Source organism: Lycorma delicatula, chromosome 10 (assembly GCF_047948215.1).
Source record: "Lycorma delicatula isolate Av1 chromosome 10, ASM4794821v1, whole genome shotgun sequence".
In the NCBI taxonomy this organism is placed as follows: Eukaryota; Metazoa; Arthropoda; class Insecta; order Hemiptera; family Fulgoridae; genus Lycorma; species Lycorma delicatula.
Genome location: NC_134464.1, coordinates 2,648,587 through 2,674,863, shown reverse-complemented (window position 1 = coordinate 2,674,863; position 26,277 = coordinate 2,648,587). Strand labels below are relative to the sequence as shown.

General features: G+C 33.6%; 1 protein-coding gene across 3 annotated transcripts in view; it reads right to left on the bottom strand.

Moving 5' to 3' along the window:
* The window catches only part of Papss (3'-phosphoadenosine 5'-phosphosulfate synthase), a 117,686-nt gene that overhangs the window by 48,294 nt on the left and 43,115 nt on the right, over window positions 1–26,277 (bottom strand). The window contains exon 2 of one of the 3 annotated variants that reach the window (XM_075377909.1): window positions 5,787–5,813. The exons of the other annotated variants lie outside the window; for them this stretch is intronic. Within the exon in view, the coding sequence (XP_075234024.1) occupies window positions 5,787–5,813 (27 nt within the window). The remainder of the gene's footprint in view (window positions 1–5,786; window positions 5,814–26,277) is intronic. 3 annotated transcript variants of the gene reach the window in all.

Genomic DNA, 26,277 nt, shown 5'->3' with positions numbered 1-26,277 from the left:
TAACTCCCTTATTAATTTTATAAAAATCTCTCGAACTAATTTTTTTATGATTAATTCACCGGATAAGCTTGAAGCTTGCGAATAGAAATACGGAAAGGAACTTTTCACCGTACGAAAAACGCCACATTAACGGTTAAAACAGATCTACGGTCGGGTTTGTTCACAGGATTTTTTGAGAACAGCTGTTAACAAGTTTTATTTAAACGCACAGCATTCTAATTAGAAAAAAATCTGATGTGGACACCGCATGAATTCCTTGTACGCCTATTAAATTACATATACACATTTTTTAGCAGCACTTCATTTATTAGTTTATATATTAATTTCGTTTCACGTCGCTCAAGTAGATATGTGGTGTAATTGAGAAGGTGTCGGATCTGTAACCGTGCACACATCTGTTCGAATCCGATTTCACATACGTATATATTTTTTAACTTGCTTTTTTTTTAATTTAAATATATTGAATTAATAATAATTATTAACCTCCGATTGTAAAAATTGTTGAATTAAATGAAAAGTACATAAAAGTTTATTTCACTAATAAATTCTGATTTTTTTTCATATTTACTTTTTGTATTGTTATTATTGAGTTATTGCTTATTAAATTTTTTTTACAATCAGAAGTTCATAATTATTAATAAATCAACTTTTAAATTAAAGAAAAAAAATGTATATGAAGTATTCGAATCGATGTGCCTTCTCCTTGTAAGATCCAAATATTTCATTAATTAAAATTTTATTTGGCTATAAGTATGGAACCGATGAAAATAAGTACCGCTAATTATATATCGTTGAAAAACTCTCAACGAGGACTTACTGCGGTTAAGAAAAAGTCTAAACTCCAAATGTTTCAAAATTAAAACCCCGCTCTATTTAAAGGTCTGACTGTATACGCATTTTTGGCCCGGTCGATTGCAATCACAAGGGGAGGTGCACAATTAGATGTTACAACAGTCCTAAATACAAAATTTCAACATCCTATGGCTAATCGTTTTCAAGTTAGGCGAGATACGTACGCAGAAACTAGTCACGAATGGTCGAAATGAATATTTCCGTTGAAATCTGAAAATCGCAATTTTTTGCGTTTGGAAGAAAGTGAAGGCCTTTTGGGGCGTACAAACTTTATTCCACATAACTTGCTTTCAGCCCGATCACGATTCGCCAAACGAAGTTGTTGAATTTTTAGTCGATCAATTTGAACGAGTCAGTAGCACGGCTGATTATGACGAATGTTCTGTTTTAAGAAACAGAACTTGCGGGTTACCTAAATCTTGAAATCAAAATGAATTTATCTTAATATGCATCTTTCAAAATAAACGAACATGTGAAAGCGTTGTAGAAGACCGGAAATACAGTAAGTACCTGGTCGAGACAAAATACATTACTTCATGATCAGACAGATAAGCACCGCTCCAAAACTTAGATCGCTGGAATTATATAATCAGGCAGGCGGGATGGAATGTACCCGCGGCAATGGAAGAAAGCATACGCTGTTTCATTTGCATAAAAATATAAAAATCTGAAGTTACCGTCCTATTTCCTTGACGTGTGCTATTGGAAAAATCTTCAAAAATTACAATTAAATTGTAATTCTAATAGATTCGTTGGGATCTTAGAAAGAGAGGTCTTTTATCCTCGCATCAAGCAGGATTTCGACAATACCATTCAACTACTCATCAAATGATTAATTTATGAAATATTGTATACAACAGTTTCAATACAAGGAAACACTGTTTCGGAGTCTTCTTTGATCTGTAGAAGACTTTTGATATGACTTGGCGTCAAGGAATAATACTTTAACTATACGAATGAATCATTCGCGGCAATCTATCGGTATCATTTGGCGGTAAGATAGAATGCGGTTACATCTAGTTCATGCAGTTACATAAACGAACGTACTTTTCAAGTACAGGTTTACAGTAAATACTCGTCAGCAAAAAGATTGGAAAATGCATATCACAAGCTCACGTTGTTGAGCTTGTTTAACATCGCCATCAGTAAACTGATATTAACCGTTCCAGGAGAAATTAGAAAAAGCTTTTACGTCTACGATCTGGCAATCGCATACGCTAGAAGCAGTACAGTAACGATGAAGTATAAATTGCAACGAGCGATAAACGCCCTTAACAAAATTGTAAAGAATAACGGGTTTAAATTTTCACCAAACGTACTGTGTACATTTCTGTAGGAAGAGAACGCCTCATCGTAGTCCTGTTTTGACCATCGATGGCCATCCTAATCAGTACAAAGAAAATGTAGGCTTTTTAGGTCTACTGTTAGATTAGGTCTAACTTGGGGAATATACGTACAGGATTTGAGTGTTAGATGCAAGAAAGCCCAAAATATTTTTAAACCTTTATCAAACATCAATCGGGGCTGAGAAAACAGACAGTATTGCGAGCATCGGTTCAATCGAAGCTCGATTACGGGTGTTGTATTGCGTACTCATCTGCTAGAAAGTCACACTTTCTTTATTCGTGGGTATCGGAATCAGATATGCCACAGGCACTTTCCGTGCAAGCCCGGTGACTAGTTTAATGTCTGAAGCCGGTATAATGCCATTGGATTATAGAAGAGAGATCTTACTATTATGAAACGCAAAAAAAACATAGACTTTACTACCCGTATAAACTATAAAACATCTAATAATAATCCTTTGGCTGCTTTATATGAACAACGCGCTACCTTTTCGGTTCAACTGAAATACGTATCGTAAGTAAAACGTATACGTATCGGTAACAAAACACGAAATCGCTTTGACGGATACATTAGCAATTTTAACGACAGAAATACCTTCACGGCTTTTGTAATATATTAGCGCAAGATTAGATCTCTCTTATGGAAATAAAAAGGAAAAAGTAGTGATCATCCGACAGGAATTTTCGACAATAATCAGTAACTATGACGGATATAAAAAATGTTTACTGACGATTCTAAAACTGAACGTATTGTTGGATGCTCTCTCTCTCTCTCTATATATATATATATATATATATATATACAGATCGAGAAGCTCATTCGTGGAAACCGACAGGTACGGCAACTGTTTACACGGTAGAGCTCATCGCTGTACATCAAGCGTTTCGCTCATTATGTATACGGGTATACCCGTTCGCCGATTACGCATATAATCTCTTCGCTTACACGTTGCAATTCTTTAAGCGCACTAACTGCTATTCGGAACGATAACATTGAGGATGACTTTATCTCAAACGTCCTGTTCGTTCTACATTTATTAAACCGAACGAGACAGCGACGCGTATTGTACGAACTCTAGGGCATGCTGGTATTTCGGGAAAGGAAAGCGCACAGGAAGCTGCCAGAACGAAAACGATTTGTCAGAATACGGAAATGATTCCTACTCGAACGACAGAAGTTAAAAACCGTCTAACAATGACTATCAAAATCGCGGAATAACGAATGGAGAAGACCGAAGCTAAACTAAATGCGATTAAATTACTCCATTTAAATGGAAGAGCGGCGCAAAATGACTCGCCGGGAACAAGCGGTGTCGATCAGACTTAGAATCGGTCACATGTGAATACCAAATTCATATTTTTTAATCGGAGAAGAAAGGCCGATGTGCAGTGTATGCGACCGATCGCTTATTGTTAAGCAAGAAGCGTGTAAAATATAAGAAAGTCTAAACAACGAGGAACTGTTACCGATTTAGATAATGGCAAAAAACGAAAAATAGTTGCCGACTTAAAAATCACCGAATTACATACGCGTTCGTAATATTGACGACGTTATAATTGATTATGAATTCCCTACGCGAAGACCTTTACACTTCAACACAATTTTATCTCAAAATTACACGGTGTTGTCAACACTTTTTTGTGTACTTTCTTTTAATGTGCGTTTAATGTTTACGTTTTAACCTTTCTGTTTTACCTAATGTCAGGGTCCTTTACACCCTGAACGTGATACGCTGTGTATTTCACGTTTGCGTTTATTTTGTTTTATTAAAAATGTAACGGCCATATACAATATTACATCTGACGATCCTATTTGTAATTTTATTCGCTCTTTGATAGAATGTAATGAGGGCTGATGATCTTAGACATCATTGTCCATGTAACTCAAAAGAAAAAAAAGGGAAAAAAATCAAAATTCGATTCGGTGTAGACTGCAACAAGTCAAAATTTATAAAAGAATTGAAAAGTATTATTTTTCATATTCTTTGTGCGTGTGTTTTTTTAGTTTATTTTCTACAACAATCTTGCCGTTTTCCTTACTGATGTTTCCTCTAACATTCCAGGTAACTACAGAAATCGTTTCAACGCACTCTTAATTTTTCTAATTTTTGACCTACCGCATTTACGACGCCTTAAATTCCAATCCTGTTCTGAAGCTACTTCGTACTTACCGTCGACATACTATTCCCTCGGCGGAAGGGTCAGCGGCCACTACCTCGATACACTTCAACTTGCACGTTTTTCTCCGCACGAAAGATAAATCGTCGTAAAAGAAAGTAATAAAACTTCATAAAAAAATGTCAGGTGAAAGTTGAAAACGATAACCTTAAAGAAAACGACCGATTAGTTCTAAAACAGCCCGAGGAAACCGGGTGCTATTTAAGCAAGCGCAAATATATATCCGGGATGAAACGTTTCACGCAACGCGGATCAGGATGTAGATATAAAAAATTCGCAAATTAATACGATCGGCAGAACCCCAAAAAACGATTCGGTTTACTACGAGGAGAGAAGTACACCGATCAGAATTTACAAGTGAACGGAAGAGAGACGCGGTTAGCATTCCCGAGAGAAGATTCACGATCTCAGGCCTTCTAAATAAGTTATCTGTACTCGGTCGTGTGCGGAACAAAACAACAGATAAGAAGCGAACGCATCTGAAAAGAAGTAGCGGTACAGATGTTTAACGAAATAAAGACTTATAGACAAACACGACCGGAAACGCGTATCGAGAACGCTAGGAAATAAATAATGAAAAAACAGTAGAATAATAAACCCGTTTGAAAATCGATACGAAGAATAATAACGTTTAAAATGCGATCGGTCGATAAATATAAACTATTACGTTATTTTGAATTTAATATATTATTTTAGAAAGTAATAACGCATTGTATTCTGTACAGTCAAACGTTCAGAATAGTAAATTCTATAACGAAAAGAAACATAATCGGTAAATATTACGGGAAAATCGATTAAAATAGAGAAAACAAGTATCGACGTAGAATCATGAAGGAGATAACAAACATACTGAAATAAAAAATAGAAGAAGGATAAAAAAATGAAGAAAACAGCCGATTGACCGTTTGATACAAAAAAGGCACATTTATTCATAAAATACAAAATTATCACGCATGCAGATATTAATTAAAGTTTTCGCAATCAAATAATTATTAAAAAAGCTGGTTAAGTTCAACGAAAAAAAAACTGAAAAAATAAATTAAATAATTAAACGCTATTCATTAACGATACATTTACAAACGTGCATTACACATCGACATGCAAATTACATATACTCTAAAAATAATAAAAATAAACTAGTGGCAATCAGAAGAATAAAATAATGGTGCCGTAGAAGGCCTTCATATACGTATAATGCAATATAATTATATATATATACGACAAAAAAATCAACAAAATAGAAAAACATGTATTACGACAATCTACGAATGCACTTTTTAATTTGAATATATATTTTTAATGTAATACTACAAACGAAAAAACCACAAGAAAAAAAAAAACATTTGTAAAAACACAAATAAAAAAAACAAAAAAAAACAAGATTACAGAATTTTTTACTTATACTCTTACCCAAGGAGATAATGAAGAATGATAGTCCTAAAAGAAGAAGAAAATAATCGATTAATATACAACTTTTTAATATTTTTTTAAACATATAAAAGTGGTTCCTTAATTACTTACTATTCGTAACAAAATATACGTTTACAACCACACACAAAAATATATTCAAAAAAAGGAAAACGCTGCAGATAATTTTTAGTAATCAAATTAAAATTTTACTAAATAACAAATTTTTGATAGTATAAATAATAAATTTTATCGATTTCACAGTAATTCTATTTTTAAATATCGGCCTACCGAGTAAAACTTCCAACAGACCAAAAAATAGTTTAATCCACAGTCTGTTCGGTTCAGTATACGGTCTTCGTTTATTGTAGAATTTTAATTAACGCCACGTAATATAAAAATAAACACGCTCGACCGACACACGGTTATTATCTACAAGTCGCGAGTAAATAAAGATGCAGTTAGGAGAAAGAACTACGCGGTCTAATCGATCGTACTGAAATTACCTTCGCTAGCAAAAATCAAAATATATCTACATTTTCATAATAAATAAATAATTATTGCCAAAAGAGAAAAAAAATTAAACGTATGCGGCATGTATGCAATATACTGTATGCGGTTGCAAAGGAACCCCCGCAAAAAAGTAGTCAGAAATTACGACAGCGAAAACTCATCGTACTCGACTCGCACTGCACGTATAAATTATAAAAGAAAATAAAATCCACACAGAAATAAGATCGTTAAAAACAAACATTCTGTATAAGAAGAATTAAAATACAAAAATGTACAGAATAAAAAAACACGTTGAAGACATCACACCGTTACAAGAATTTTATCTTGAACATTTTAAATTTATTCCTACCCGAATATAATATTAAAATCAACCGCGCAAAAGGTTAGAGGTTTAGTCTACTTCATTTACAACATTATGTAAAACGCGACGGACATTTAATATCGGTTTGAACTTCTAACGCGTTACTGCAAGACACAAAACTGTTATGATAAACTACTTACTGTACGACGATTAACGTAAAACGGTCATAACGAATGCCATCGTTAAACGATTCGAAAAATCCATTTCGATTAACCGAAAATAAATTTTCAAAATTACCCTTTTTGTGATAACTAGAAAAACCGGATAAATTAAGAAGAAAAACTTTCTCGGCTAAAATTTTCAAATTAAATACTGTTACTTTTCTTCTCTTTTTTTAAATAGTACTTGCACAATCGCTAGTAAATTCACATCCCAAGCGAAAGCATAGACCTCCGGCAGTGAAAAACTGAATTGCTCGCATCGATAATTACGTTTTGAAAAAAAAATGTACTTTAACTTTAATTATTGAAAATTAAATAATTTTCTACGTCGATTATTACGTTGTACTTTCGCTTAAAAACAATTTTCTACTTTCACCGACATTCTTACGATGTACTTATTTCAGTGACAAAAACCCGTACCGGTTTTTCTATCGTCGGTATGGAGTTAAACTTATACTTTCTAAGCGGATTAAAATAAACGTATTATATGAATTCACAAAATTTCGGTTTCCCGATGCAGAATACGTAATATTCGGTTCGATTTAATTAAACGTATTAACGTTTACAAATCCGTTACGTTCGTCAAATAAACCTTTTTTTCAAAAAAATTCATTAAGTACTATATTTTTTTAAAAGACAAACCGTAAGAGGGGAGAGGTCGTTCTTTTAGGAATCCTGTACCTTTTTTCGGACGGCTCTTTATTCTTAAGAAGAGCGGTTAACAATTTTCCCCCGACATACTAGTGTATTACAGTCGATCGAAGCAAAATTCCGTTGGATAACGCCCTCGTTTTGTCCGGTTACCGATGATCTGCTACGCTGATGGATTACGGGTAGGACGAGCGTCTACCCTACGGAGGAGACGGAGCTTTTTATCTGCTACGATTCGCCCGGCTATTACTGCGAAAGCGGAACGATTCTTTCTCGCTACCCGTCCCTTTCTCTTATTTTTAATCTCTTTTCCCTTCTCTGAGGTTGAGGGTGTAGGTCGGATCCTAGACGAATTCTTATGCCGAAACTTGTACGAGGACTTCGTTCTCGGCACGATCCCGCCGGGGATAAACCGGCGGTCCGAGTACCGATCCGGGAACCTTTCTGATGTCGTACGAGCCTATAAAAAGTAAAGACGGGCCTACAAAGAAAACTAAAGTCGTGTCGTTTAATAGATTTTTACAAAAGAAAAACCCACCGGTTGAAAAAACAACATAATATACCAAATATCGGCTGTAATCTGTTTTTTTTTAAAGCACATAGGTTTCTTGTCGGCTTTGTTGTGAAATACCCACACCGACAGTCTTATAAAGTAATATTCAACAAGTTTTATTGAAATAAGAAAAAAATTATAATAACCGATAACTTAAAACTTTACGGAAAAAAATTAAAACGAAGAAATCAAATCGTCACGCAATAAAATAATATCTACATATTTATTTAACTCGACGTTTGGACAAGTAATGAATTTTATATCCTTATTTTACCTACCGGTAACTATCGTATTATTTTACTTATAATTAATATAGCTTTCTTTAATTATCGTGGAAATTTTTAATCGCTGTAGCCATCGTTTAAAAATGCTGTACGGAGGTCAAAAGTAAACTTATATGAATAATTACTGAAATATAATTTATTTGAAAGTTAGATACGATCTCCAATTCTTTAATAAAGCGGACGGTTACACGATTGTTGAAATATTAGTTTTTATTAACGTCAAATATTTATACGATTATTAATTAAACAAACAATCTTGCGTGAAATATTAGGATAGAGTAAAAGTCCCTTTATTACTCGTTTTGCTAGATCGGTATTATTCCTACCTTCGTGACTTGCTGATTAACAAAAGTATCAGATTTCTGATGCGTCGTACGAATAAAAGTTAATAATAATTAAACTATTCCGTTTAGTGAACTCCTGTATACCGGCTACAAATCTTAATTTCTACCTTACGGTGTAAAATATCCGGTTTTTATTATCGGATTATTTTGTGAAAAATCAAACACGAAACACAAACAACCAAACAGGAAAAAGAAGGACAACATCAGGAAATATAGCTCAAAAAACCACAAGAAGATGAATATGAAGAGGAAGAACAAGGGAGCGATAAAAAAATTAAGAGCAGAAGAATTATATCAAACCAAAGAGCGATTAAATTATCGGCAACAAAGAACAAATGAACGAAATGATGATCAACTCCGACTTAGGGAGAATATTGTCCGACAATATCAGACGAGTAATTAACTAAAAGATGAGACATTTTTGCAATTTATTAAAGATCGGGCACGTATGCCTCAGCGTATATGTTGTTCTTGTGAGGATCACTTTACAGTCACTCTGTAGTTAACGTTTATGTAGATAAAATTAAACAGAAATTAAACTAGAAAATCCAAAAATAATACGATTCTGAATTATAATTTTCAATTAATATTAAATAATCAGATGTTTCACCAAATCTATTACGTATACGCATTTTTAAAAGTACATAAAATTTGATTTCACTAATAACTTTTTATTTTTGTCATATTTCTATGTTTTTTATTGTTAGTATCGAATAATTTTTTTATGTAATTTTTTTTTTTTTACAATCACGAATTAATAATTATTAACAAATCAATATATTTACATTAATAAAAAAGAAAAAATGTTTGATTTTGTACCGATGTTGCCTTCCACTAAAATTCAAATATTTCATTAATTAAAATTTTATTTGGCTATAACTCTGGAACCGATTAAAATAAATACCGCTTATGATATATCGTTGAAAAGTCTTGAATGAGGGATTATTACTGCGGTTAAGAAAGTCAAAATCCATTTTTTTATATTTTGGGCTTTTTTGAATACTTTTGGTTCAGTCGAGTGCAATCAGAAGGAGTGGTGCAGAACTAGATGTTACAACAGTCCTAAATTCAAAATTTCAAATCCTACGGCTCATCGTTTTTTAATTACGCGAGATATATACGTACAGACATAACGCCGAAACTAGTCAAAATGGATATTTCCGTTGAAATCTGAAAAAGATTTTTCGCGATCACAATACTTCCTTTACTTCGTACAAGTAAAAATTAATAAATTTAAACTATAATTTATCGTAATTTTATTTAAATACCTCCGATAAATTGTAATACGTAACAAGTTTTAACGTTAAGTTGACCAAATATCGATACGGTCACGGTTCAAAACCCAAACTTAACGCGCTTTGAACTTTTAACACAAAATAAAAAACCAGTAGACGTTCGGTGAACAGTATATAGTTCGCCTGCATAATTCTAGGGATGTGGGAATTTTTTTCTTACGGATCGCCTGAAACGATTATCGAGCGGCTCTTTGGTACATAAAAGAAAACCGATAGTAATATAATATATTTACGCTTGTCGACGCTTTATCATCAACAGTAAAGTACCGTTCTCCTATTTTGTAAAAAATATCTGATTTCCCGGCGAATTACAGATCGAGTGAACGTTCTCTTCCTTGAGGCCTCGAAGCGTTTGAGATAAGTTTGTTCGATTCGCTTCACGATCCTCGTAAGGGAAAGTAAATCACCGGTATTTTTTTTTTCACCTCTTTAGAATAGTAAAATTAGTGTAAAACAGAGGTGTAATAAGAAACTAAATAGAGGCGGGACGGCAGAAATGTTTGTTTCGGCATGAAGAAATCTATAAGCCCCGAATACCAAATAGGGGCGGTATGTTTTTATTAAGGGTCGAAGGGTCAAAAATAGATTTTTCATGAATAATTAAAAAACTATTGGACTCGTCCATCCGAATATTTTTTCTGAAAACTAGACTTTTTCTCAAAACCTTTTTGAAGCCACTTTTTAAGACCGAAACCGAGTTATAGTTCTTTGAAATATTTACCGCCTTCTTAACTTTTTGAAAAAGTAATATTTTCGCAAATAATTTTTTAAGGAAGCCTCAGATCTAAAAATATTTCAAATAACAATTGTACAGGTTTAAATTCTAAATAATTTGGTTTCATTTTTCCCAGACTTGAAATTGTTTTTTTTCCTCAATATTTTCATAAATTATTCGTATGTTTAATAACGTAAATACGATTTAATATAAAAAATTGAACGATCGTGGTTTTTTTTTTTTTTAAGTACACCGATCGTATTTTAAGTCTCTGCGATAGGGAAGGGATTAGGAAAGTAAGATTTTTAATATCGGTCAAAATCAGTCTGGTTTCGCTTTCGCTATTTTGGAGGGGCGATTGGAAGTTTTTTTCAAAATAGATTAACGACATCGATTTTTGTAGAAATACTCAGAATAGAAAGTTAAAGAAAATAAATTTAATTTTAATTTGGATTTTTTTATTATATCGTTACGATGAAATAGGAAAACCTTATAAAAAAAAAAAAATAGCACATTTTTCATAAAAAAGGGGTGCGCTTTTAGCGGTTATTAATTTTAAAATGAAATTTTTAGATTTGATGAGACCATTCGATAGATCAGAAAATTTCTTATTAGAAGCTTTGTCTCTTTTGACTTTTTATTCGATCATTTATAGCTTTAGAGATTGTAGAAAGAGCTCATCAAAAAAAAAAAAAAAATCTTTAAATAAAAAGACTTACAAGAGACTGAAAATTCCAAAAGTTTTATACCGCGCCATATTTCAGTAAATTTTAAGATATAAAGAACAGAGAGGATGGAAACTATTAGGAATGAAATCCCTTACGATTTTTGATTCCAAATATTTATCGACGTCTAATTATTATTTTTAAAGAAACAGGAACGTTAGGCGTAACGGTTAACAAAGAGATTAAAATACCGTTTAAGTTTAAACATTTTTGACACTTCCAATAACAGATACTCTCTATTAATTCGTGTATAAATACAGGTTACATTGAAAGCAATAACGTATTGTATCCCGACAATAAACGTACGTTTTTTCACCGCGTCGTGGAGAGCTGTACGATCCAAACAGCGTACAACAAACACAAGCGCGCAGATAGTACTCGGATTAAATAGAAAGGGAATTAGATATCATTTACCTGATCGAATAGAAAGGGATTAGATATCATTTACCTTAACCTATTAACATTTATTACATTACTAAATGACAGCGAACAGCGACTTATAACATTATTAATTTATGATCGCAACAACATTAACAGTCAATCGATCAATTACTCCATACATTTCAATGAGTAAATGACAATCGATGAATACATATTATACAATCAATAATAAACATTAAAAGACTAACACTATCTTTTTTCTTTTTTTTTTGCCAATATACTCGTGTGTGTATATATATGTAGTATTATTATTTTCTTAAAGATTTTGCAATATTAACTGAAACTGAAGAATAAAAATCAACGTATACTTTGTTTTCACTATATAAAGATTGTTTATTCTGATCGATACATACGTAATAATGCATTACAATATACATTACTCAAGAATACCGGTGGGTATTGTTTTAAACAGTACGTTTGTTTGCGCTAAGTAAATCAAAACAGCGGCACTAATTTTGGTTAAACGTTTGTCTATCGCACGAGATGGTAACACATCCTTAACAATCTTAATTTTCTAAACTATATTTTTAATTAAACTTGGTATACAAGAAAATGAAATCGTTTCGTTAAAGCAGAGGTCTGTCTTTATTCAACCGTTAAACGTCAAAGAAAATACAAAACAACAGCAAGTGCGAAAAATTTAATTTACAAATAATTACGTTCTGCTGGTAGAACGCGATTCATTTTATAATTACATATTTAACAAGATAGAATGCAAATCGTATATAACAATATCTTATGTTATTTAAATTAAATTATACGTCTGAAAATATTTTTACATTAAGGCGAGTTGTAAGGGAATAACAGCACTTTATTGTTTTAATAAAAAATATTGCCACCCAGTGGCAGAGAGGTAGTGTCCCAGCCTTACATCCAGAAATTTCGCGTTAACTTTATATCTAACATTAAACCAGATCGAGATAGATGCGAAAGCTACTTCAGCGTGATTCATAGAAAATATATTTTCAATATATTGCTACAGAGAAATTAATTTTTTATTTGTAAACGTATAAAAAATTACTATTTTTTTTTTATTACACGTAAGTTTGGATCGCCCAAAACACGATTAACTTTATCGGGTGTTTTTTTTTTAAATAAAGTTTCATTTTTACTTCCTCTACGAAGTAAAGGAAGTATTGCGATCGCGAAAAATTTTGGTTTTCAGATTTCAACGGAAATATCCATTTTGACGATCCCTAAATCCATTTTGATTTGTTTCGGCTTGACGTATGTACGTATCTCGCATAACTCAAAACAATTAGCCGTAGGATGTTGAAATTTTATATTTAGGACTGTTGTAGCATTAATTGTGCACCTCCCCTTTTAATTGCAATCGACTGAACCAGAAGTGTTCTAAAACGCCCAAAAATTCAAAACGATTGGATTTTAGACTTTTTCTTAACTGAAGATGTAAGCCGTCATTGATGTATCATAAGCGGTACTTACTTTCATCGGTTCGAGAGTTATCGCCGAATGAAATTTTAATTAATGAAATATTTGGATCTTAAAAGAAGGCACATCGGTTCCAATGAGACGTCATCTCCTTTTTTTTATTTAACTTTTTTTTTCTAAATTAAAATATATATTATTAATTTTGTCAAAAATACATTTTTGATAATCATCATTATTGTTATCGTTAATATTAGCCCGTAATAAATGCCTACAAAATGCGCAGGAACTACCTCGGCGTTATGAGATTTAAGTTATCTACGGTAAACTCGTTCGTTACATTTACCGAATTTAAAATTTAAAATTTTCAAAGCCGATTATTTTTTCAAGAAAAGTTAAAATGATTTCGATAAAATGTTAAAATCTATATTATATTTCGCAGAAATTTTTAGCTCCCGTAGCGCGACTTTTACAAAATTTTCTTTATATTTCCGAAAAATTAAAAATTTCTCAAAAAGTGTTTATACAATTTAAATTAATCGGAACCATAATGATTCGATGATAAATTCTTCTTACAATGACTCATTTAAAAATTAAGGTTTCAAAAAATCGGTACGTAACCGGACGCTTGTACATATGTAAAACGGATTCTTAATTCGGTCCGTACATACTTATTCGTTAAATAGGTTACATCAGAAACGCATACGTGTAGTACTTTGCAGATAAAGAAACTACCAAAATATCTATACGATCGATGAAAACGGAGGCAAAATTTTGATCGGAACAGCATCGTAAAAGTAGACAACAGAAAAAAAAGATTAAAATCCATGTTGATGCCTAAAAATTGACTCAGAATTTCGGGAAGTCCGACTATCCGGATCGCTTACATCCGCAATAAAAAACCAATAACACTTTTTAAAAAATCTAATATACTGTTTATATAAGAGCTTTGCTTTAACTTTATCGACCTTCGTTTTTACCGGGTTTTTATTGACTTTTTTCTAATTCGTACACCGCATAATACGTAAATTTAGAGCTGCGTTAAACTAATCTAAAAGTAACTTCTGAAAAGATCGATGGAAACGCGTTAATCGGTCGAGCGTGAACTACGATGTAATGACTTGCGTCCACGGCCGTCACACGAAAAAGCGCATCAATATCGCTTGGGAACGGGTTGGAGCGACAAAAAGAATGCGATTCTACACAGATTCTTCGTTTAAAACGATTTCGCGGTCGTTAAAATTAAATCGAGTACGGATTACAAATTTTTTTTTAAGGAAAAATGTTTTGCTTACCGACTGCGACTAAATTTTATTCTATTAAGGGTACTGTAATTTTTTTTTTAATTTTTAAGAAATTATATTTTTTATAAAGACGGTAAATTAAACATATTATCTTCCCTTCAATATGCTTTTTCTAAGTTTTTTAAACGAAATTTTTTATTTTAACAGTAGGATAATAAACTTGAAGATAATTTTTCTAAATTTTGATTCTTTTATTAGAAAATATCTACAGATTGAATTTTTCGTAACGTATTAACGTATCTGTATTTTTTTATTTTTATTTATTACACCGTACTTATGTTTCTAAGCATCTTTTTAACTTAACTAAAACGGATTTATCTTTCATCTTTTTATTACGTGCGATATCCGATAACATGTAGAACGATAAATTCAGTATACGATAAGCCTTTATTAATTTTCCAATTATATGTGAATTCGGCCTTGCAAAGGTCAATCCGGATAATCGAAATTCCACAGTAAAATTGTAACAAAAGTTATTAATGGAAATTGCTCGAGCGCATTTTATTTTTATACGATAAAGGAATTAGTATTATTTAAAAACCGATAAACAAAGTTAATATCGGTTCTGTAAAAGTAAATCTTTAAATTTTATTTCAAATAAGCCGGCGGAAAGATGTTTTAAATGGACCAGATAAATTATTAATGAAGATGACAAAGCCTTTGTTTTACGCTAAGTTATCGTGCTGTCTTTCAAGGAAATAATGTTTGTTTTAATAGACATTGATATCGTTACTAATATTATTATTACGATCAATTTTTTAAGCGAAGATAACAAATTCGTAAAATTTTATATCGACAGTTTACAGAAATCCCGATACAGCTTCCAGTCGTATTTAAGTAAATTCACAGTTTCAAAAGAGTTTCGAATCTTTTCCGACACGCATACGATTCGGTCACGATAACTCTTTGTAATCGTAAATAAAAATAAAAACAGCAAGCTTTCCTGCATAATAATATTTTGGTTATACTAGCAAAATATTTTCTCTTTCGTAAATATAATAATAATAAAATACAACGTTAAAAGTTGTAAGAAAAAAGATAGTTTTAGACAATCATTTACATGAACGTACATATAGTATCGTTTAGCAGTAAGCGACAGCGTACGTCACTGTCAAACAGCGTAATTATCCAATAAAGTTAACAAGTAGGTCGCTGACTTCATTTTATAAAATTATTAAGAGATTGAGAACGAATTGCTTAATTTTAAAGCCGCATTAAAATATAAAAAGTATTTATTTTTAAAACTAAAAAACCGATTAGGCGATTGCTTATTACGTAACAGGATAGAAGAAATATAAACCTGACTTTTGTTTTTAACAATAATTACTACAGAACAAAACTACGAAACGTATTTATCGCTTTTCTGATATCCCACAAGCTTGTGAATCCCTTCTTCGTAAAACGTTTGTGCAAGTGCCACGAGCGAATCGTGCAAAAACTACTCTACTCGGTTTTCGTTACGGAGTCGATGTCCTGCCGTTAACTCCTTCAACGGCCCGAACAAAAATAAAACGCAAGGGGATAAATCTCGACCGGTAATTTTCGTCCCGGTAAATCCCAAGGCGTCCCAGCAAATTTTGTCCGATTTATCCCGAGCGCTAACGGATGTGCGAGGCCTGGCGCTCACAGGATGTGCGAGGCCTGGACGAAAATCACATCGACGATCGGCTGACGACGCCTTTTGCTCCTGTAAGCCGCATTTGAATAGTTCAACGGCTAGCGGTAGTACGCAGAATTCACAGTGCGACGTTCGTGGAGAGAATCGAAGAGCGATACGTCTTTCGAGTCCCAAAAGACGGTCGCGAAGATTTTCGCCTATGCAGGCCGAGGTTCTCCACTCCTATGCCGTCTCCGTACTCGCCGTTTTCGAGTCGAGCGTGCAGCGATGAACCTGCGTTTCAACACGTCTGACTGTTCGACGCAAAAGATTATTTCCGTCCGGTCGACGTCGATTCAGGAGACCGGTAAATTTCCTGTCGGGCCTTTTTCTGATTTCGCGTCAAAAGTTTTGAAACGCACCTAGCGCATACTTTGCGGAACGCGAAGTGTTTTCCGATAACGGAACGGGAACTTCCACGAGCGACACCCGCTTTCGAAGTAATTTCATCGAACTTAAGGTACCGATCGTCATCGACGAGGTCTCGGGTCGATCGAACGTTGTCGACAGTCACGCTCGTTCTCGAACGCCTATCGTTCTCGTTTTCTTCGTGCGTTCGTTTAAATTTGCCGGCCCGGTCGAACAGTCGAGTACGGTTACCGACGAAAAAATAAACTCGTTTCCCTCACCTCAGAATAAAATCAGTGTAATCTGTATCCGCATGATGTAACGGAATCACCAAATTACTACAAGAATGTGATAAAAAAGAAAACACGTATTTACCCCATCCGTTTACGGAAGTTTGAATAAGACCGCAAACCGTCATAAAATATCTCGGCTACCTAAGGGACATTTAATTACGCGAAATAATTTACGTATCCTTTGTGTAAAATTTTCATAAACGGGATCCACAAAGTCCATAGCTACCCGTCCTCTTGACAGACTTCGCACAGTTTAAGCGGCATTAATGTCCCGTACACAGAAATCATCGGGTCCAATTTCGTCTAAACGGATCCGTCTAGCAAAAAACAAGCAACACATATAGATCGATCCGGTATTTGCGAATGCTAAAATTGTATTTTTTGGTTAGAGGAGGTCATAAATTTCAAGATATGCACTCGATTAGCATATAGTACCCGCATCCCTTACATAATCGCCATACAGTAAAATTATAAAGCCTGGAAATAGATTTTGATAGGGATAAAAATATCAGTTCATTAGATCGGTTTTTTCATTATTTCCGATACTATACTTTCACTTGCTACACCCCTACTAACTTCCCGACTTACAGAATCACTTTCAGCCTATATAATTATTTTGCGACCGATCATGAATTTCTCATATGTCAACGAAACCTAAAGATTAACACACTTGAAAGCCTTTTCACTATATATATATATATATATATATATATATATATATAACACATACGGTGCTTATTGCCAAGACCGATTGCTGAAATCTAATTAGACTTACAGTCTGTTACAGAAAGTATTTTATTGTAGTAAAAAGTGTAGGAATCCTTAGTAACCATTTCAAATCCATAATGAGAAATTACTGATCGTAAAATAATTGCCGATACACCTTTATCTGGATTTAAAGTAACCTTGCAGCTTAACACATTACTGTTGTAACAGCCGATCGGCAACGACGCCGATCTTTGACCTACCGGTAACCGGTATTTGTTAAAATTTATTTTCTTCAAGCATTTCATCGTGTGTTAATTAATTAATATTGTGTTCTAGAATAATAATTATTTCCAAATATCATTTAGCAAATCGTTTCTTTCGTGTAACCAAACAGATCGAAAATTAAAATACGGGTGGTAAAAACCGTGTTCAAAAATGCACAAGATGTCGTGCTGACTTTCCGTACTTCTAGTCTAGCTCCTCTAGAAATTGATTTTTATTTCCGCTTTTTAGTCGCAATTTTTTAAATAAAATTGTACAAAAAATTAACAAAACTACAAAAAATGGCAAACTGATTTAAAAATAAAATTTAAATCTGTAACTGTTGCTTGCATCGTTGCATTCTAAACGGCATATAATAGTAATAACAGCGACGTAAAGTATACTTTTACGTGGCACATCCAGAAAGTACGTTCGTTCTCTAAATATTCACGCTGCAGCGCTACGATCGCGATTTTAAGCGTGCGTGCTGAATCGCATGATACATTAGAAAGGGATTGACATTATTTTTATTCGGTTGCCTAGTCTGTACGATTCTTAGTGAGCGTTTATACATTTTAAGAAAATCAGACACCCGCCGCTCGTGAAATTCCGACCGCGATCGGTTGCTTGAACGCATGGATGTTTGTGGAAAAATACGAGTGACCGATACTGAGACGGATGCGATCGTTTAATGAAAGGCACCGTAACGAACGGAGCCGACAATTCTCTTTGATTTTCGACGAATCGGTGCGAGCTATCGATGAAAAGATTATAAAGAACGACGGCTCACAATCGCATCTCTTTCCGTGCATTTTCCAGAAGTTTCACGTTGGCTTCTACACGAAATCTTGTCTGAAAAGATGAATTATCGTCGACCGCGTGCACGCTGAGCGCTTAAGATGTTAAGGGAAAATTACAAAACCAACAACCGATCAGGCAGCGCGTTGAATTTTTGGCCGGGCACAGAGAGCGGCATGATTTCTCGAGCCGTTCGGTCATCGAAGACCAGACACGGGTGCGGCAAGTAACCCTTGAAACGAAACCGCAACGTACGGAATGGCGACGCACTTCGTCGCCCAGAAATACAAAGCGGAAGCCGATGTTTTACACCTAGAAGGTCACGCGCACACTGTTTTGGAATAAAAAAGAGTTTTGCTCGAAGACTTCTTGCCTCGAGATCAAGCGATCGATAGAGATGTCTATTGCGAAACGTTGAAATTATTGCGCCGTGCGATTCGCTTATCCGGGACGTTTGATCATCCCTCATACGACCCAGACGTTGCGCCGAACGGCTGTAATCCGCGGCTTGCGTCGCAGTCGGCATCGTTCTACGACGAAGGAATATAACTTCTAACGTCTCTCAACAAGCCACTCGATAACGGCGGCAACTATGTACTACGTAGAAAAACAAACTAAGATTTGTATTCGAAGAGCGATAAAATTTTAGGCGAGTACGCTCTTCTTCTTTTTTAAGAGCTCTTCGAAACTTACTTTCCGGATAACCTGCCTTATTTTACGTTATAATAAATGCCGAAGAATTCACGAATCCTAGTTAAAACAATAAATTTCATGACAACACCCGGTTTATCTCGTGAAATATCATTTTATTAGAAAACTTTTACAGTACGAATAAGATGCCGACGTAAGAGAATTCAATACACCGTCGGGTCAGGAAGATACAGTTTGCCCTTAGGTGGTTAAATACATATCGTTGACATCGAAGAGAAAATTACCGCAGTAACGCTCGATGTTAAGTAGAATTTTACCAAAAATGTATATTTATTTTCTTGAGAGTTTAAACACGGAATACCAAAACTTCAATTAATTAAAACGAATTGAAAATCATTAAAAATCGTAATCTGAAAGATACAGGATAATATTATAAGTAATTTCAGTACGTAACGAATTCAAATTATATTTATATTTTATATAATTAAAGTAAAATTATTAACTTTTATAATCGTTTCAACCTTAAGAAAAAATCAGTTACTCATGAAACAGCCGCAAGGACAAAGTCATTACAGTAACAGGTAATTTCGCTTAAAAAGTTACAATATATTTTTAGTAATACGATAAATTTTAATTTATTGCCGACCTACTTAGCGGTAGCGTCTCGGCCTTTCATCCGGAGGTTCCGGGTTCGAACTCCGGCCAGGTGTGGTATTTTTATTATACAATTTATTTTCTATTATGTACAATCTATAGTTTATACGGCGTAATATGTTTATTAATATACGAGTATATTTAGTATCGCCTTTATATCTTGTATTTAATCGTATTTAACGTAACCGGCAAGTAACACTTGATGTAATGAATATTTAATGTTAACCTGTAATTACACAACTTTAATAATATTATTTAAAACAGAAGTAGATAATTGTATAATATACTTTGCTGACCGTACGGTAGAACGGTAGCATCCCTCATCCCTACTTTTAATCCAGAATGTTTTAAGTTCGAATCCCGGTCAAGGTTACCGTTTTTTCACGTACTAAAAACTTCGCCTCGACTTAAAAAGAATAGGATAAACGCCACTGAAAATTAACCTGCTATTTTTAGCAGGTTTCTTGGTCCTTCGTGTATAACTTAATGAACGAATACGCTGAAATAACTTAAATAAGCTGGAACGAATAAAAAGCTGAGAACAACTTCCCAAAAAAACTTTGTAACCGATAGGCAGACTGCTACTTAAGAGGAAAATTAAGTGGAACATTGAAGTATGTAAGTATGCAAGTAAAAAATTATTTTACATTATAATAAAAAAAAGTCGTGATGCAGGATCCACCGTGATCGTATCTTACCACCTCTTAATCGATAATAACCAAAATTAAATTTTGCTAATAACCGACCGACCAAGGGAACAGGAAGATAAGGACCTCAAATCGATTTCCTGAGAAAAAGACAGCCCTGAAGAATTAAAAAAACAACAGAAACGTACCAAGAAATGCGTTGAAAATCATTTTGAACAACCTGGTACGTATAATGCACTTCGGTCTAGTTTACTGTTTCTAAATAAAATTCGAATCTTTCTAACTTTTCCTTGTTTTATTCAGCTTATCATCTTACACGATTTTGTCCAAAATTTTTATTTTTTTATTACCTATTCAACAAAGTTATTATTGCACAATATAAAAAAAGTGTTTTTTACCCCAATTTATTGGTTTTCACCCCAGATTTCTCAAAGCTACTTCAGATACGGTTCTGGGACCTATTTTCTCCTGTTTCAGGTCAAAAACCATACAAAATCACTAATTTTGTCCCTTAATTAACGTCCTAAAAATTTCAGTACGATCTCATCTCGCTGGGAAAGCTGCATCCGAGCGAAATATTTCACTAGCCGTAACTCACAAACGAAGCGTTTTAGGAAATATGTTTATATGGACTCTTTCCATTATTTTCACCAGTAGAATGTTATGAAAGTCCAGGGAGAACCTCGTGATACAACTGTATACAATGGATTTTTTTTCTAGTCGTGAGAAAGTTAAAGTTGTCTCTATTTGTATATCCGTTTAATTTTGTTAAAACGGTAAACCATACAATTGACCGCCCGACAGCCCACAGTCTTTTCGAGCAATCCTCCTAAGCTTGTCCACAGAGCCGGAGTCCGCCGCTACTTGTTTGAGACGGTTGCTAACAGCAACTTCTCATCGAACAAAATACCTAAGAACTTATGAAAACTTACTCGGCTGATTACACAGCCTTTATATGTAATAAGGGGGTTCCGACTGTATGATAATTTGTCTGCGCCCTTCAGAAACATATACTTCGTCACGGGCACGGAAATCTTTAAACTTGCACTGTCCATCCGGCCCTCTGCAGCTAACAAGGCTGCTTGAGCTCTTTCTTCCAGCTGCGGTCGTGAATTAGCGCGAACTAAAAGGAGACAGTCATCGGCAAAAGCCTGGGTCGTGACCCCTTCTGGAAATATCGATCCCAGAAATCCTACAAAAACCAGGTTCCACAGCAGGGGGCCGAGAACGGAACCCTGCCGGCTTCCCCTGGTTACGGATTTTTCACAAGTAGGCGCGCATCTTATATTCTACGTATTTCTCCCTCTACTTTTAGACAGCATCCATTTATGTACGAGTCGGACTCTTGACTCCGAATTCTACGCGTATTTTACCTTGAATCTTCAAGTCGTTTCGAACGAGCCGGTTTTATTTCAAGACGTTCTTCAAACAAAATGTTCTTTTTACTTCGAGCAGTCTCTTTTGCAGGCCAGTCCTTACACCCGTTTCGAAGATCTTACAAAACTAAGAGGAATAAAATTAAAAAAATGTTTAAAAACAATCGAATCGACTGCAAAAAGATAGAAATTTTTTTTTTTAAATATTCCATTGCAAACAAAAAATTAATTTTAATTTATTCACTAGCCCCTTCATCCAATCTTTGAAACTTATTTTAAAGTCTGTGCCAAATGTTAGAATTAGCCTGAAACCTTGATTCAAATAAATTTCGTTATCGGTTTCTGGTCGCTAGTAATTCATTTAAAACTTGGAGTAGACTTCAAAAAATAATTTTCAGTTTGTATCGAGAACGCGGTGTAAAAAACCTTTTTCCTTTTTAAAGCAATTTTTTTCCTAGTTATTAAAACAACAAATTGTGTCGTCTACGAGACTACGATAAGACGCTTTTAATTTTTTTTTTTTTTTTTGGCCACTATCGCCTAGTATCGTATGGGATTGTAATAACAATAACGATATAAGCCGATAACATTTAATATTTAAAATGTTTTCATCTGAAAATTCAAGGAGATAAAGAAATAATACTCATTCCTGCCGCATTATAGGGGAAACTTAGCTTTTAATCGGTAGCATTTTTTTCATCGTTTCTTTCCAATCCTTTTCTTATATTCATCTAGACGGGTTTTTCTCGCCTTTGCTTTTAAACGAACGGAGATTTGTATTCGGACAGTATTTTTTTCGATCCGACTAAATTTTAAATAAAAATAAAACCAAACGAAATAAATTTGAAAAGAATTCAAAATTTAAAAAAATTAACTGAAAATTAAAAAATTACGACCCAATTTTTTTTAAGCGTTTTTTGAGAACCGTAACGAAAGTTACTTGTTCTTAACTTGTAGACTTAAAAATTTTAAATTTAAATGAAAAAATTGGGAAAAGAGTTATTTTTCAATTTTCAGTACGAAGTCGATATAAGTTTTATTACTTTTAATTCTCTGATAAAAGTTTTGCGATCTACCCTTAAAGGCGAACGGTGGGACGGTTCTCTTTGTTACCGCTTTTCAGTTAACATATTTACAACCGCTTGTTCCATATTTCTAAGTTACATAAAATATTTGCCAAATTACATATTAAACTGAACAAACTATTTGTTTATTTATTAAAAAAAAGGATTAATTAGTTATAATTTATAATTATTAATATTAATAATGCATCATTATTATTACGTTCGTACATTTTTTAATGTAAGGCCTTTTACATATATATATATATCCCCGTGCGTGCGTTCGTGCGCGCACGTGAAAAAACCCAGAGAAAAAGACCTGAAATATAACAGATTACAAAATCAATACGCCACAGTAACGAACATTGAACAGTAAAATATTCAAAAAATCATTAGAATAGAAATGAAGAAAAGTATAATAAAAACAACAAACAACTTTCACTGACCGTAATTTCTTTTAGCGGAGATATTTTTTATGAAGGAAATCGAACGGTATAATATTTTTAAGGAACCGCGCGCGCGTGTGTGTATGTGTATATATAACAAGCCGACGCCAAGTAAAACGTCCAGGAGGGGATAAAAATAATTTAATGAATATATGTTAAACTGATTTACGAATAATACAAAATAATTCAAATAAAACGATAATCTGTCGTTGTAAAAAGAGAAAAAAAAAAAAAGGACTTAAAATTTGACTGAAAAATAATAAACAAGTTAGCAACCGCAAGATTAAAACGAATTTTATACAAGTTAAATTAAATTATTACTTTTCCGAAACAAAAATGTTTATTAAAACTAGGGCGGTCAAATTTCAGGAATTCCTTTATAGGTAATTTACCAGAATAAATGCAACAGACACACACAATATTTCGGTAAAGTGCTTTCTACCGTAGTAAAAAAAAAAGAGCTGCTATTAACACAAATGCAGAAATTCTTTATTATCCGCCATTTTGTCTATATTAAATTTTTTTTAAAAATACAGAATTATTTTTTTAATTTTCAGCGTACACAATTTCAAATTTAATACGGCTGTTTCCAAGTCAAGACTTGGAAAAAACTGACAAAATTGTAAAACTTTCCCGGTTTCTCCGGCTACCGAGGCCTTCGACTTCAACACACTGGTACTACTTAGAAGGAGATTTAGCAGAAAATTAAATTCGGTACTCTTTACGCGAGTAAAGAATTACGTAGAAAGGATTATTCTGCTCTTGTAAATTTTAAGACGGGAGATCCACGATGAACGTATCTACTCGCCTCCTCGATCGACTGCAACCGTAAGCGAACAATATCGACGACCCGTATTCAGAAATAGCCGTACAAAATTTCATAGATTTCGGTTTATCCGGTCTGAAGATGTCAAACAAAACGATAACCGAGAAAAAAATTTAAAAAATTAGAATTATTATCTCCGCCCGTAAATATATTTTGCCCGAATACTTAACCGGCGAAAAATCATCTAATCTGTACAACACTGCGACTTCGACGGTACAGAAACGACAAGAAGATAAAAAACGGTCTTTACTTCCACTCGTTTGTAAGAGTTCGAATAAGACCTCGTACCGTCAGAAAATATCATCGCGATCTAAATGGCAATTAACCGTGTGAAAAAATTTGCCTACCTTGTAAGCGGAATTCTGATATACGGGACCCGTCAAAAACCGTATGTTTTTGCCCCCTTGACAGATTTTGACCGATTTTAAACGGGACTAACGCCCCGCGTGAAAAATTACACCCGGTCGGCATAATTTCCCTTATATAATAATAAGATGTCGGTTTTTTCACTACGAAGCGTTTAACATTTTAATTAATAAACAATTTTTTTAACTATTACGGTGTAAAAAATTAAGATGGACCCCGTTTTAAATTTATTCATATTACAAAAAATATATATTTGTTTCGTAGAAAATATTAGATTAAATAGATATCCTACTTTTCGTTAAAATAACTCGATAATTTTTGAAGATATAAATTTCTATTTAAGAAACACAGAACGGCGGACAAGCGGATAAACAGGCATTCCCAGACCTATGTTTATAGGAATCTATTTTCTAATGTTAGGAACACACTACCGAAATATTGGGCGGTGTTTTCTAATACATTGTGTGTGTGTGTGTGTGTGTGTGTGTGTGTGTGTGTGTGTGTGTGTGTGTGTGTGTGTGTGTGTGTGTGTGTGTGTGTGTGTGTGTGTGTGTGTGTGTGTGTGTGTGTGTGTGTGTGTGTGTGTGTGTGTGTGTGTGTGTGTGTGTGTGTGTGTGTGTGTGTGTGTGTGTGTGTAAAAATACAGAATTTTCGCTTACAGAATAAAAATGTACGTATATAAATTTTTTTTCTGTAAGCGAAAATCGTTCAAGAGTTTTAGTAAACTAAATATCGAAAACCGTTGAGTTTAAATAACCGAATACTACGCCAGGTTTAAATAAAATAATTTATTTTACGACCAATTTTAGGCTAAAATTTCTAAATCTTTTATCATATATTAACAAATCGGCTACTAAAAGTAAAAGTAGAAACATCCTTTTAAAAATAAAAAAAGGAATGATTTGATCGGCACGATATTCTCATCTAATGTTTATTTCAAATGTTTTCATAACAATAATATTTCTTCCTCTTTTTAATCGAACCGACGAATAAAATAGAAAAAAATTGTTGAGATAGCGAAAACTAATTATTTTTGTAGGCGATTGCCAACAAATAAGTGTTATCATTATATACAAAGGCGATCATAAATAACAAACTTATTAATGCAAATTTTGTACGATTATTGCGATCCCGAAAAAGTATTTGGTTTTCATAACCGGACCGTAAACGTCGACCTCAACCGATTAATTTTAATAATATTTATTAAAATAAAAGGAAAACTGAATTCGTTCGTGTTTATAAATCGAATGCAGAAAATCCTAAAAAAAAAACAAAAAATAGAATTTTTATTTTCATAACCGTTTGGCAAAACTCTTTATCTTTACGAGTTACATAAAATTAATTTAACATTATAAAGTTTGACTAGCCAAACCGTATACACAGAATGTCCAGGAGGTGTCGGCCGAAGTTAAAGATCACGATTTAGAACACCGTGATGAAGAATGAAGTTCGTGCGAACAAATCCCTTCCTTTTCCCCTGTTCGCCGTTTTGTGTCGATGGAGGAAAGCGTATATCTTAGGAAAAGATTGAAATTCGTGTACGCGTACCGGATAATATTTTCTACGGAATAAAAATGTTCTTTAATTCGACGTTACTTACGCGGGTTTTCTCGGTACAAATGTTTTTACAAAATTTTATCCGATTACCGACAATTTAACTCGTTAT